The sequence below is a fragment of the Equus asinus genome, chromosome 24 (genome assembly GCF_041296235.1).
Source record: "Equus asinus isolate D_3611 breed Donkey chromosome 24, EquAss-T2T_v2, whole genome shotgun sequence".
Taxonomy (NCBI): domain Eukaryota; kingdom Metazoa; phylum Chordata; class Mammalia; order Perissodactyla; family Equidae; genus Equus; species Equus asinus.
The window spans coordinates 41,584,745-41,598,144 of NC_091813.1; the positions used below are offsets into that span (position 1 = coordinate 41,584,745).

General features: G+C 44.8%; 1 protein-coding gene across 1 annotated transcript in view; it reads right to left on the reverse strand.

The window, feature by feature from the left end:
* PREP (prolyl endopeptidase) overlaps positions 1 to 12,913 on the reverse strand; it is a 122,272-nt gene extending 109,359 nt beyond the window's left edge. Inside the window, exons 1-2 of the mRNA XM_044757163.2 lie at positions 12,657 to 12,913; positions 7,246 to 7,320 (exon numbers count right to left, since the gene is read on the reverse strand). Coding sequence (XP_044613098.1) covers positions 7,246 to 7,320; positions 12,657 to 12,701 — 120 coding nt within the window. The 5' untranslated portion in view covers positions 12,702 to 12,913. The remainder of the gene's footprint in view (positions 1 to 7,245; positions 7,321 to 12,656) is intronic.
* Positions 12,914 to 13,400: the final 487 nt, after the last annotated feature.

The window sequence follows — 13,400 nt, forward strand, 5'->3', positions numbered from 1 at the left end:
TGCAGGTTAGATTGTTTGCTATGTTCACAGAACAGAAAATGGAAGATCAAGGGCTACAACTCGTGTGTTATGACTTCTAGTCCCATCTGGCAAATATTCTGTTCCTCCACACTGCCTCCCAGAATAACATCAGAAATGCCTGCAAGCTCAGGGGACAAAGGAACTATCCACAAAAGGGATGTTCACAGTTTGTCTTAAAGTCTTCAAAGGACACTGCAAACCCAAACCAGTCTTGTATACCTTCAATTAATTTCCAGTATTCCCCGGCTCCCACAGTAAGCGTTAGCTGCCGTCTTTTGGCTTAGGGACATTGAACCAGCCTTCCCGGCACTGGAAGTCCCAGGACCAAGCATCCACTCTGTTGGCTCTTCAGCCAACAGCCCAGTGGCCTGATGCAGAAACGCAACTGGACAAATCAATCTCTGCTCACCTCGCTCCCCACCAGCTCTTCCGTGCGTTACTCTGTTCCACTAGGGAAAGCAACTTGTCCAGGGAGGTCTAGCCCAGACTGACCCCAGAACAGTGCAGAAGCTCCTTGTGCTACACATGTTTAGGGTTAACCTTAAAGAACAAGAACAAAAGCAAGCAAATAAACAGATTTCAGGATAGGAAAGGAAGGACTCCAGGGAAGATCAGTGTTTACCTCCCTAAACTTGATTCTCCACAGACCTCTGTGATATTAAAATTCCTCCCCAGAAATCCTAGGCTACTGAAACATCCTAGAGACATCAGAAGTCCTGTAACAGTTAACTCTTTCTTGCCAAGGAAGGAAACAGTGAGGGCACAGGGGAAGAAAAAGGTGATGCTTCCAGGTTTCTTACCCTGCAAGGCTGAAGCACTTCTGTTCTCTCTACTTTTCTGTGCCCCTTGTCAGCAGGTACAACCTCCAACTATTCAGCCAAAGGGGAGAACGGGAAGGGAGAGCAAACAAGGTCCTAGGAAAGAAGGTCTATGTTGTGTATTCCTCTGATCCTCTCTGAAACAAATGGTAGTTTTATTTTTTATTTTTATTTTTTTTTTAGAAGGAATGAACATACACAGAAACAAATGTTTTGTTTTGCTTTTGCTGGTTCCCGTTAGAGTTCTCCCATGATCCAGGAAGGAAATGGAGCTGTAGTTACTCTCATTTTGCCCAGGGCGGCTCTCAGGGAGAGAAAAGAAATCAGTCATTTGATACATGAGGCTGATATTCTACTTTTGGTTACCTTGTATGCCAAAGCCCCAGGGCGGAGTTCGGAGAGCCAGACTTGACACAGTTAGTTACAATTAAGGCAGCTATCCCTGGAAAGATGTAAATTCCTTCTTTTTCTGTGTATCTCTCTTTCAGTAACTCAGTAACAACTTCCAGAATATTCAACTAAGAGGCCACAGCCACAGTAAGATGGGGAGAGTCCTCAAGAGGTCACAAGGACGTTGTGACTATCTAGACTTTGGTGCTGCAAAACCAAGCCCAGTGATGTAAAGAGAAGAAGTGGTCATTATCAGGAAGTGTGGTGTGGACTGACTGCACCACAGTGGACAGAGAGGCCAGGAAAAATGAATCCTCATTTCATACTCTCACAGTTACTGAGAGTGAGATGGCGGCATCAGCGATGAAAGCAATGCAAGCAAACTCCAGGCCTGAGAGCAGTTCCCTGGCCAGGATACACGGAAGTGTCTACAGTTCCCCCAGACATGAAGTCCATGTGCACAGTGAAGAACACACAGTGATTTTTTAAAGTCTCTGGATTTGGCAACTGGGCCATTGGTGATCCTGAAGAGAATGGTTTATACTGATGGGAGTGGTGACAAAGGAAGGGGGCATTTCGGCTACATCAAGGGGCACGCAGAGTACAGACAGGCAGAGGAAGAGGGGAGGCGGGCCCATGAAAAGATCTGAACAGGGCACACCTGAAGGGGCAAGGAGACCACCTGAGAGGAAGAAAGAGGCTTCAAAAAGCTAAGGCAGAGTGTGGGGTTTGGGGTTCACTTGCTTGTTTGCCCTGGGAAACTAGAGGGAAATCTAAGAAGTTAAGGGTTAGGAAGTCAACCACATGCACGTTAATGTCACTGGATAAAGGATGGAGGATAAAGTCTTGTTATTAGTCGACTGGGGCTCAAGTTACCTCAGTATCAAAATAGCAAGGTGTAATAACACGGCTGCAAACTTCCTCCTAAAATCTGCAAAGGCCAAGCTGGAAAGGCCTGTTGAATGGGAAGCATGGCCTAACTGCCTGTTGGGACCTGCCTATCTAGTCTTCAAATCATTTTTAATGACTGCAACCTCCCTCTCTGTCTCCTCACGCTGAAAACTTCCAAGGTTTTCCTGGTGCCCCGCTTACACCATTGAGATTTCACTGTGGGTCAGACACTCCACGACCATATCACACTTAGTAGAAATCTAAAGTGCTTTTAACCCAGAGCTTTCCCTTTATCTTATTTTTGCTGTTTAGTTTGTATTTCCATATAGATTGTCCAGAATCTTTTTTACAAAGGTAGTTTTAAAGTTGTCATCATTTGGAGCACTGTAAACCTGCATCTTTCTCCCACTTAATATTCTACCACAAGCACTCTTTCATGTTGTGAGCAATCTTTGTAACCCCAAATTTTAATAGATGCATAGACTGTTTCACCAAACAGATTCACCATATTCTGCTTAAACACTACACTACTGTTGGAAATGGAGATTATTTCCAATTTTCCACTATTACAAGTAATGCTCCAAACTGGCCCTTTTCTAGACCTCCAAGTTTCTGAAGTGACATTATTACTCTCCAGTAGGCTTGAAATCTCTTCTCCATTCTCAAGTACTTGCTTTTCGTTGCTGCTATCAGATGGGTTTTTCATTACTGATGGCATATATGAGTGCTACTGATTTTATCTTTATTTTTTACATACTCACTTCATTGAGCTCATTAATTCTAGTAAGTGTTCAGTTGTTTCCCTTAGGTTTTCTAGATAGATAATCATATAATCTACAATTATTGATAGTTTTATTTTCTCCTCTAGAAATTCTAGTTCTTGTTTTATTGCCCTAGTCAAAGCTTTGCAAACATTTACAAATAGTAGAGACAGAGACATTCTAGCCCAGTGTTTAGGTTGTTTTGAATGATATTTGTTATCTTATTAAAGCATTGTTATTTCCACTTTTAGTTTTGGATTTTCTTTAATTTCTTTTACATACCAATTAGGATAATTATAAAAGTTTAGTCTATCAATATATTAATATTAAACTGTTCATGAATTCCTGTGACTAATTCTGCTTTTTTCATCTATTAACTTTTATTTATATTCCTTACATCTATAGTCACAAGAAAGGTTGGTCCATTCACGTCCAATATGGTAGCCACTAGCCCCAAGTGGCCACTGAGCACCTGAAATGTGGCTGGTCTGAACTGATATGTGCTGTAAGTGGAAAATACACACTGGATTTTGAAAACTTAGTTTGAAAAAAGAATGTAAAATATCAATATTTTATATCGCTATGTGGAAATAATATCTTGAGTACACTAGATTAAATATATTATTACAATTAATTCCACCTGTTTCTTTTTAGTTTTTTAATGTGGCTACTAGAAAAATACGAATTATATATTTGGCTTACATTACACGCCTGCTGGGCAGCACTGGTCTACCGCTTCCTCTCTGCAAAGTTTCTCTGTTGAGTTTTCTTATCAAGGTTGGATTTACCTCAAAGAATCAACTGAGTTTTGGAGGATCCTGTACAATCTGGAACATTTGCTATAAAATAGGGTTCTACGGGCCTTAACAACTTGAAAAGATTCACCCAGATTCAACGCCCCCCACCCCTGTTTTTGAGAGTTTTCTAAGTCACAAGTCCGCTCTGATGTTCTTTTATAAAGGATAGAGCCTTAAATGTCAGACACTGTCAGAAACAGATTACCTATATTAAACACAAGATTAAATCGAAGACCTGGTGATAGCCTTTCAGATCATAGCATAAAAGATATTTGTTCCTCACTTCCTGACTGGTTTTATTGAAAATGTAACAAGCAGCTTTTTCTTTGTTTTGGAGGCTATGTGAAGATTCTCCTTTTTAGACCAAGGTATTTATGGCTAATACACTTTTGTGTAAATGAGTAGAAAATGTCCATGCTGTTCTTCTGCTCATTAGAAGAACACACCCTACCTTTTCAGTCTGAGACCAAAATTTAACTCATCAAATCCCAGATGATATACTAGCCCTGGTCAATAACGAGCCTGTTTGGAGAAGAGTGAGAAAGGTATGTATGGAGGATGCAGAGGGAAGGCACAGCTGCACAACCCCTCTGACACCTGAGGTGTGCTGTCTGAACACGTTAACGTGGGAGTAGGGGGCCAGCCCTGGATCCACACACGAGGACCCACAAAGTCACACAGCAAGCATGGACATGAGTAAATTCCTATAGCTTGCATTTACAGAGCTATTACATCCAGAGTCTTGTTTTCTTTATCATTATCTTTTCTTAAAGATTGGCCTTGAGCTAACATCTGTTGCCAATCTTCTTTTTTTTCTTCTTCTTCTCCCCAAACCCCCCTGTACATAGTTGTATATTCTAGTTGTAGGTCTTTCTGGTTGTGCTATGTGGGATGCTGCCTCAGCATGGCTTGACGAGCAGTGCTAGGTCCGCGCCCAGGATCTGAACCAGTGAAACCCTGGACTGCCGAAGTGGAGCATGGGAACTTAACCACTCAGCCACGGGGCTGGCCCCTTTTAATATTTTTTTAATGCAAAATTGACAACCTCCTGGGCTAACTGCGTTCTAGTCCTGTCTCCACATCTACTGGCTGAGTGACTTTAGACATGTTACTTAATCACTCAGAATCTCAATTTCTTCATCTGTAAAATAGGGAAAACAAAAAGATCTATTTTAGAGTTTGTGAATTAAGTGACACAAGGTATGCAGAACTACTGGTAAAGCGCCTGGCATATAGGAAGCATCCAATAAGTGCATACCACAAAAATTATAGTGTATAAGCCAATGTCACTGGCTTCTATCAAACGCTGACTGTAAGATCACTAATCAGTGAAGTTTCATCCACTACTAAGTGGCTTGTCATCCATGGGACCAGCCATTATCCATTAAGGAACAGCAAAGTGTGCATTTATTAACATGTAAACCAAAACTGGGTCATTCTGACATTGCTGAATCACTCAGATAATCACCGTCACGGGTGAAGAAATCCAGGTGGTACCCAACATTTCAGACAAAGTAACCATCACAGACAGGGTCCTTGGGACAACTTGCCAAAAGATACACAAGAAATTCATTCCCTTCTCTGGTGCTTTCCATCCATTCCAGGATGGAACTTTAATTTTGCATTACCCTGATGATTAATGATATTGAACATTTATCATGTATGTATTTTCATGTTTATATCTTCTTTTGACGTGTATGTTCAAGTCTTTCCCCATTTTTACTGCACTTTTTGTCTTTTTGTTGTTGAATACTGGGAGTTCTTTTTATGCAGCTGCCTGTGCCTCTCCACTCCCAGGCTCAACTCCTGTCTTAGCTCAGCCCAATGCTGGATGATCAAGGTCGTCTGTAGCAGAGTCAAGATCGGGAGCAGACCCACACCTGCTCCCTGCTCCCCCTGGCCTCATCTGTGGAACTAGAGCCTTTGCCTGCTCCTAAACATACCCATCTGTTTCTCACTTGGGAATCTTTACCCATCCACTTCTATAACCCAGTGCTTCATGAAAGAAAAATGAAAACCCAAATACCGATCATTCTCACCCATGAGAACTTTGTCTTTCTTGAAGGGAATTAGGAAAGGGAGAGAATGTAGGATGACAGATAGAAGTAAAAACCATTAGAAAATGTCAAAATGGTGGTGCACTTACTTCAAGGACAAAGGATAGGGAAGAAGTTGTAAGAGCTTCTACACTGGGCAAAGGAGAGAAATACTAGCCACAAGGAACAGGGGAGGGTAGTTGAAAGGAGAGCAGACAAGCCAGTGCGTGGGAACGAAGGAAGAACAGACAACACAGGATATACCTGAGCAGGAGCAACCTCTCCCTGCCTTGACTTTCTCTCTTCCATAGATCGTCATGCCCCACTAAGCCCTTCACCCACTCCTTTCCTCGTCAAGCTCTTTCCAGGATATGAAGGTGGTGGAATCTGCAACCCCAATCAACAGAGAGGGTGTGTGGGGAGTGGGGATGGGCAAGGGGAGAATCCTAATCCCACTGTCCAGGGCCACATCAGGAGGGAATGCTTTCCTGGCAAATCTGACCTGCCTTAGAAATCTGAGCTCAGTTCTCCAGAGAACACTGGTTTATGTGGTGGCAAGGGAGCACAAGACACAAGAGGAGCTAAGACATAGGCTTTTGGAGGCTGACCTGGAAAACTACCCAGAGTGCATTTCACATGTTTTTAATGGGAAATGTACCCTGGAATTCCAAAGAAGCTCAAATACACTTTTGGAATAGTGAGTATATTAAAAATTATATACATATTCTTATGTACTAAGTAACATGTAAATACGGTTATAAATAAAGAGTCAAGGAACTTGAGGTGGATTGGAGAAAGACTACTCTCACCCAAGCAAACTTCATTAACCACATACACTGTATACAAATGACAAGTCCCAATTGACAAGTCCTGAGCATTCCGGGGAAGAAAAAATATCGACAAGACATAGCACTTCAAGACAGCTTCATTAATGAAATCAGACTTCAGCTCAAAATACTACAGCTTTCTCCAAAAGAATAGGAAAGCTTTATGTTTTTCCATAGGGCAGAAAATTCTCCCCTCCACTCCTTTACTTCTATAAAACATAAGAATGCTTTTATATTTATGATTTAATTTTTATTGTTATTACATTAAAATCAATAAGTAATCTAAAGCTAGCATTCAGTTTTCAAGACCTGATATTTGTTGAATATACAAGATTTTCTTTCCTTTGGAAAAAACATATTAGGCAATTTTTTTCCATATTATCTTTTTCTAGGTTTTCATATTTCTTTGGTAAAAAAATCCATTTTCTTTCTAATATTTTCATCCCAAACAGCTGGTTCATCAGTGACACTATAAACCATAAACATTATTCAAAACAGTTACTTGACCTTCTCTGGGACTAAAAATGTTTTCATCTTTTACCCACAAATCATTTAACAAAAAGTGGAAGTACCAACAGGTATAATCACCATCCCAGGGCAGAAAACACAGGAAGATAGCAGGAAGGAAAAGCCACAGTCACTGATGTCCAGGGTTTGGTGCTGGCTACTAGGCTGCCTTGTCTTTAATTATAAGCCCCAATTACCTTTGTCTGCTCGCTGTCTGGATCTTCAAGCCACGCATAAGGGTCACAAATTTTATGGCCATGATAATCCTGTACCTGCAAAAGACAAAATGTGGTATTAATTAGCATCTCACCCCAATTAAATTAGTATTTTCTCAATGTGATGAAGAAAGAGGAAAGCGACAAAAATACCCCAATTGGCTCACTGGCAACATGTCTGCCCAAATTACCACATGAACCAAAGTTGGCAGGTTCTCAAAGGTGTCCAGCCACCCTTCATGAAAAGAATGTTTTAGCTGGAGAGGGAGGAAAGATGAAAGGTCAGAATGGGAAACAGCTCTGTCTGTATAACACAAAACAAAGGGCAGCTGCTGTGCTAAAGAAACTTGAAAATGTGTTGTCAGTGGCACCATACAATGCACGAGGGATGCAAGGAGGGCACGTTTGTAAGGGAACCGCACACACGTGCGTATTTTCCCGTTCTTGCTAAGCTTACTAATGATTAGAAAATCTCCCTACAATATACAATATGATCAGTTTTGCCTCTAAATCTAAACTGCCAAAAAGCAAGTTACTACTGTGCAGTGTGATTTTAATTGACCTGAAAAAGCTGACAAATGCACTTAAAGAACACTTCTAAAACGGAAGCCTTTCTTCCTTTTTGTGTATTATAGAATGGTTTCTTTCACAGTTTATGAAAGGAGGCACAAAGGCATCACTTATTCAGACTACCCTGATATTTGCAGAAACAACATTATGGTGTAAGCAGGGCCTGGCTGGGGCAAAGACTTGGGGAGCTCCCACAGGGGCTGATGATCAGAACCACTGGGACCTTCTTAAAAGCCCAAATTCCTGGGCCTGGTCTTAAAGAATGACCAAGTCTGGAAGAGCAACTGGGAGCCACCACTCCCCAGGCGAGCATGCCTAAAAAAATTTTCCAAAGGTAAAAATCATCATAAAACCTCTCCATTTCCATATTATCATGATTAATCTAATTAACTGAAACCACAATGACAATGTCTTCCAATCAAGGCTCTCTGAACAGCTCTAACATCCTGGTTAAGGCTTCTCGCAGGAGGCTGTCGGGAAGATCACATGCACTGCAGGTGAATTTTTAATCTGTCTCCTTCTTGCTTTGTCCTATAACACCAGAAGGTAAGGGCTAGTCCTAAGGAAGGCAAAGACTCTCCTGGAAAAGGAAAACTTGAACGTTGTTTCTCCTGTTGGCCAGCTGAGAAGAATCTCTCCATGCCTAAAAGCCCAGGCTTGTCTGCATCTGTCCTCCCCTGGTGCCAGGTGCCAGAACACCTGGGGACTGCCCACCTGGAAGAACAGGCAGTTAAGGTGGAACACGCAAGAAATGTTCTCATTAATCAACTGACTAACAAGCACAAGGGACAAAATACCAGACTAAAACCTTTCCTGATGAGTCTTTCGAAAATTACCAATTTTCAATCCTTACGTAAAGCTTCTCTAAACTTTAGCAGATTGTCACCACTGAATGAAAGCTCTCTATCTTTTCTTCTCATCCCTGAGTCTTTTACATTTTACAACCTTAAAGCGGTTATGAACTGTGCTTAAAATAGCAACTGTCTTTCTCTGACAATAAGAAATCACAAAAATGTAAAGTTGTAAAGGATCTTCCAATCCAACATTTTTAGGAGGGATGGCAGGCACAAGATGGCAACCTGCCCGGGGCCATACGGAGTTCAGAACCAGAGCTGGGATTAAAAACAATCTGCCAAGAGCTTTTCCCAAACATTCCTCAGAGGGCACAGACCAGGCACTTTAAAATGTTCCTTGATTACGATGTTACTCAAATTCAGACATATCCAGAAATCTAACTTTTCATAAGGAAGTGGAAAAGATTAACTGGAAATCCTGTTAGTTTTACGACTAAGCGAAGGTGTTGCCAACTGCCAGACCCAAAGGAAAAAACATCTGCTGAATATTCACATTGTTGTACCCAATGTTTTAAAGCAACCTTGTAAGAGAGCTGATGATATTTCTATTTTACAGATTATGGGATGAAATTCAGAGAGGTTGGTAAGAGTAAACATCCCAGATTTACTGTTTGCTCAGAGATCACACTGCGCCATAGATTTCAGCCACATTACCTCGTCTGGTCCTCACTGTGAGGTTATTACTAATCCATTTTCCTGATGAGGAAGCTGAAGCTGGAGAGAGCTAAAGCAATTGACACAGGCCAGATGGTTAATAAGTGGTAGGACTGTGACCCACCATGAGCCAAGCTCAAAGCCTGTGGATTTAACCTCCTGCTAATGAACGAGGCCATGTGTAAATTGGCAGGTGGACAGCTGGACCCTGACTCAGAAGCCAGTCATTCTACACTATGCTGCCTCCCGAATAGTGTTTACCTCTGAGGAAACAAGTCCATCTTCCCAGAACCAGCATTATCATCTAAAGCAGATTGAGGTCAGTAGTTATTGAGCAGACATTTTTCTTTCTTTCTTTTTTTTTTGAGAAAGATTGGCCCTGAGCTAAAATCTGTTGCCAATCTTCCTCTTTTTGCTTGAGGAAGATTGTCACTGAGCTAACATCTGTGCCAGTCTTCCTCTATTTTGTATGTGGGATGCTAACATAACATGGCTTCATGGGCAGTGTGTAGGTCCACGCCTGAAATCCAAACCCTGGAACCCCAGGTCCCTGAAGGAGAGCATGCAAACTTAACCACTATGCCACCAAGCCAGCCTCTGAGCAGACATTTTTAACCAGGACAAGAAACGGATTCTTTCCAGGACAATCCCAGGAGCCAAGTGCACTCCCCTACCGCCACGTTTTTCTTTTACAAGACCATCCCCTACAAGTGGGGTGGTATCATAGCCACATCCCCTGAACTCAGGTTGTGCAGTATCTGATTCTCCCATCTACGTTTGCAAGCCATGCCTCATCTCTCCAAGAAGCTTTAAAAATAGAGCCCTGATAAGGCACTGCTACTATTCAATATTTTACTTGTACTGTTCATCCACTCGCCCGCTGCCTTCAGGATAAAGTGCAGACTTGTACACACAGCAGGCAGAGCCCATCAAACTTGGTCACACTTCCCTTTTCTTTTCTTCCAGCCCCTATCCAAGCTAATCCACCCGTGAATGCTCTGGTCACAATGGCCTTCCTGCCATCCTACAAACAAATGCAATCCCAAGACCATCCAGCCCTACATAACTATGGCTCTATTTTAGTCACATGGCCAGGAATGTCCTTTCTACCTTATCCAGCTGGCCACCTGCCAGGCTGAATTCATGTATTATCTCCTCCCCCTGATGGAAATGAACCCCATCCTCCTCTGTACTCTCCTCTTCTCTTATACACTCTTCTATCCCTGTAGCAGGCCTGCAACCCGACAGCAACACTCTTGGGGAATGGGCAATGGCATTACACTGGAAGCACCATGGTTTCCAAACATCTGCTCGCTGGGGCAGAAATCCACCCAAAACGGTTGCATGCTCCAGCCCCACAGTTTGGTAGGAGACTGCCCAGTATGTGGCTGGAAGATGCTCAAGGGAGAGACTCAGAGAGCTACGGCAATCTCCAGCATCTGCTGGAGAGAAACAAACCCTTCCTAGAAATCAAAGCTACAGTTTGAGCCTAGGGCTTAGCAATCAGGACTCTGTCACCAGAAAAAGATATCCCCTGTAGGCTATCAGGGCTGGGATAAGCACCCTGAGGGATCCACAGAGCAGAGTCCGGGCGGGACCAGAGCTACATTCCCTTGGCCCTGAGGCTTAGAGTTATCATGAGTTCTGGTGAGAAGAGACTGGAGAGGATTAAAATCCACAGTGTAGTACCCTTTTGAGTTAATTGTTCATAATCTTTTTGATGTCTTCACAAAATCCTCAACCATTTCAAGAACTATTAAACATACATAAATGAACTGCAGGATTTTGATAACCCAAATAGGGAAAAACTTAGCAAGAAGCAACCCCTCCGAAAAACAAAGTAAAACAAATCTAAAATGGCACTCATCAAACCACAGAATGGGTAGTTCTTTCTATTTTCAACTATCCTGAAAACTCAAAGATCCTCAAGAACCAAACTGTGATACTCACATGTCTTCACATTACTAAAGTCTGGCACACTGCAGGGCTGGACTTTCATGTGAATGAAAGAACGAATGAATGAATGATATTCTCACTGAAGAAGCAAGTAAGCTCTGTGGTTAGCCAAGCCAGTCCTAACATTGCATATATAAGAAGACCTATAACAGGTAAGTGATCTGCCAGAGGGCATCAAGCTAGGGAGCTACAAGACCGGAACCAACCCTCAGGTCTTCTTACTTGTCCTCTTTTCCATTCCAGCAAGATTGCTTTACTCCCATACACAAAGGAAGCAACCCTTTGAACCACCAGTAAATTTAATAAGCAAGCAGCTGAACAGACAGAAAACACGGTTACCAGATGGCCACTGGTCAAAGAAACCATGAATGCACCCGGGCCACTGGGAAGTCTTAACTTAAAACCATATGATCTTTACTCTAAAGCCTCAGTACCCTGTACCCCAAAGTGAGATTTGCTTTAAAGTGCAGACTTTCTGGCATAAATCGAGTCAAAATAAGCAGAAAAAAATTAGAACTGTATTATACAAAAATACTTCTATTCTAATTCTAAGTAATCTGAGAAATTTGGCTATTCCTAAAAGAATCATGCCCATAACATTGGATTCACCCCAGTTCTCAAGATGCCAGAGTAATTTTTACACAAAAAAGGTGTTTGCCCAGAATTGCACCCACTGCTTAGGTAAACGGTGGCTAACCCCTCCGCTAGGCAAAACTTTAACTCGTTCTGAAAAAGGCCATCCCCTCTCCTTCCTAAGCCCTCTCAGCCCCTATTAACTCCTTTTCTTGTTTAGGAAAACTTGAATCAGCACCGCCACACTACTGGGTCCCTGCTCCAGCTTCCCCATCACACTGTCTGGTCTCTGCATCCCCACCGCCCACCGCCCAGCCCTCGGCCTGGGGCAGGGGAGGCGCTCAATATACGTTCTGAAATCGAATGAATGAACTTCAACTCTAAGGATTTTAGATTTGCAAGTTCAAAAAGTTTGCTTTTGTTTTTCAATTTGACATCATCTACACACATACACACTTTCTCCTACCACCATATTTAAGCAAGAGCCTCCTCCAGTCAAAAAAAAAAAGCGGTGACACGTTCTGTCTCCCCACTCCCTCAAGGCGCCCATTCTCACCTGGGCGTCTGCCCTTGAGCCCATTGATTTCAGGCAGCGGCCAAGCCGGGGCTGATCACAGGCTCGGCCGCCAGCAGGGGGACAGTGACGGCCACCAGGGCTCCCGCGGCTCGGGAGGAGCCGGGCGCCCCCGGCCCGGTTCGCGCAAACAAAGGCCGCGGGGGAGGGGAGGGAAGGAACGCGGGCGGGGGGCTGCGGGCGGGGGCCGGGGGCGCGGGCAGGGCACTCACGGCGGTCTCGTCGCGGTACACGTCGGGGTACTGGAAGGCCAGCATGGCCGGCGCGGGCTAGGGGCGGCGAGGGGCGCGGGCTCCGGGAGCGGACGCGAGCGGGCCGGGCTGGCGGCGGGGCGAGGCTGCGCGCGGGCCGGAGCGGGCGGCGGCGGCGGCGGCTCTCGGCCAGGGCTGGCACGACCGGCGGCGGCGGCGAGGACGTGCGGGAAGCAGGAAGCCGCTGTCGGCGAGCCGGGAGCCCCTCCCCGGCGGGCGGGCCCAGCGGCGGCGGCGGCGGCGGCAGCAAGAGGGCGAGGCGGCGCGTTGCGTGCGCCAGGCCGGGCGCACAGCTCCCTCTGCAGGAGCGCCGGCCGCGCCCGCGCCACCGCCCGGCCCCGGCCACCAAGCGGGCACATGCCGGACCGCCGCCCGCGGCCACCGCGCCGGGTCCCCCCGCTGTCCGCCTCGCCCCTGCTCCGCTCGCTCAGCTGGCCTCCCTCAAGGAGAGTGAACAGCAGGGTTTGCTCATGAATCCTTTCTCCCTCTCCCTGTGCCCGGGCTGGGTAGGGGCGGCGGAGAGAGACCTTGCCTCTCCCCTCTTTGAGAGCAGAGCGCTTGGGGTGGCCTCATTTCCACGGCCTGCGACGCTGGGCTTGGAAGGGAAGGAGGAAAGGATCGTGATGACCGTGAAGGAGACACTGCACTCCCACGCGCCTGGTGGGCACTGGGTGGTTGGGCATCCGGATGAAGGAGGTGTGTTGG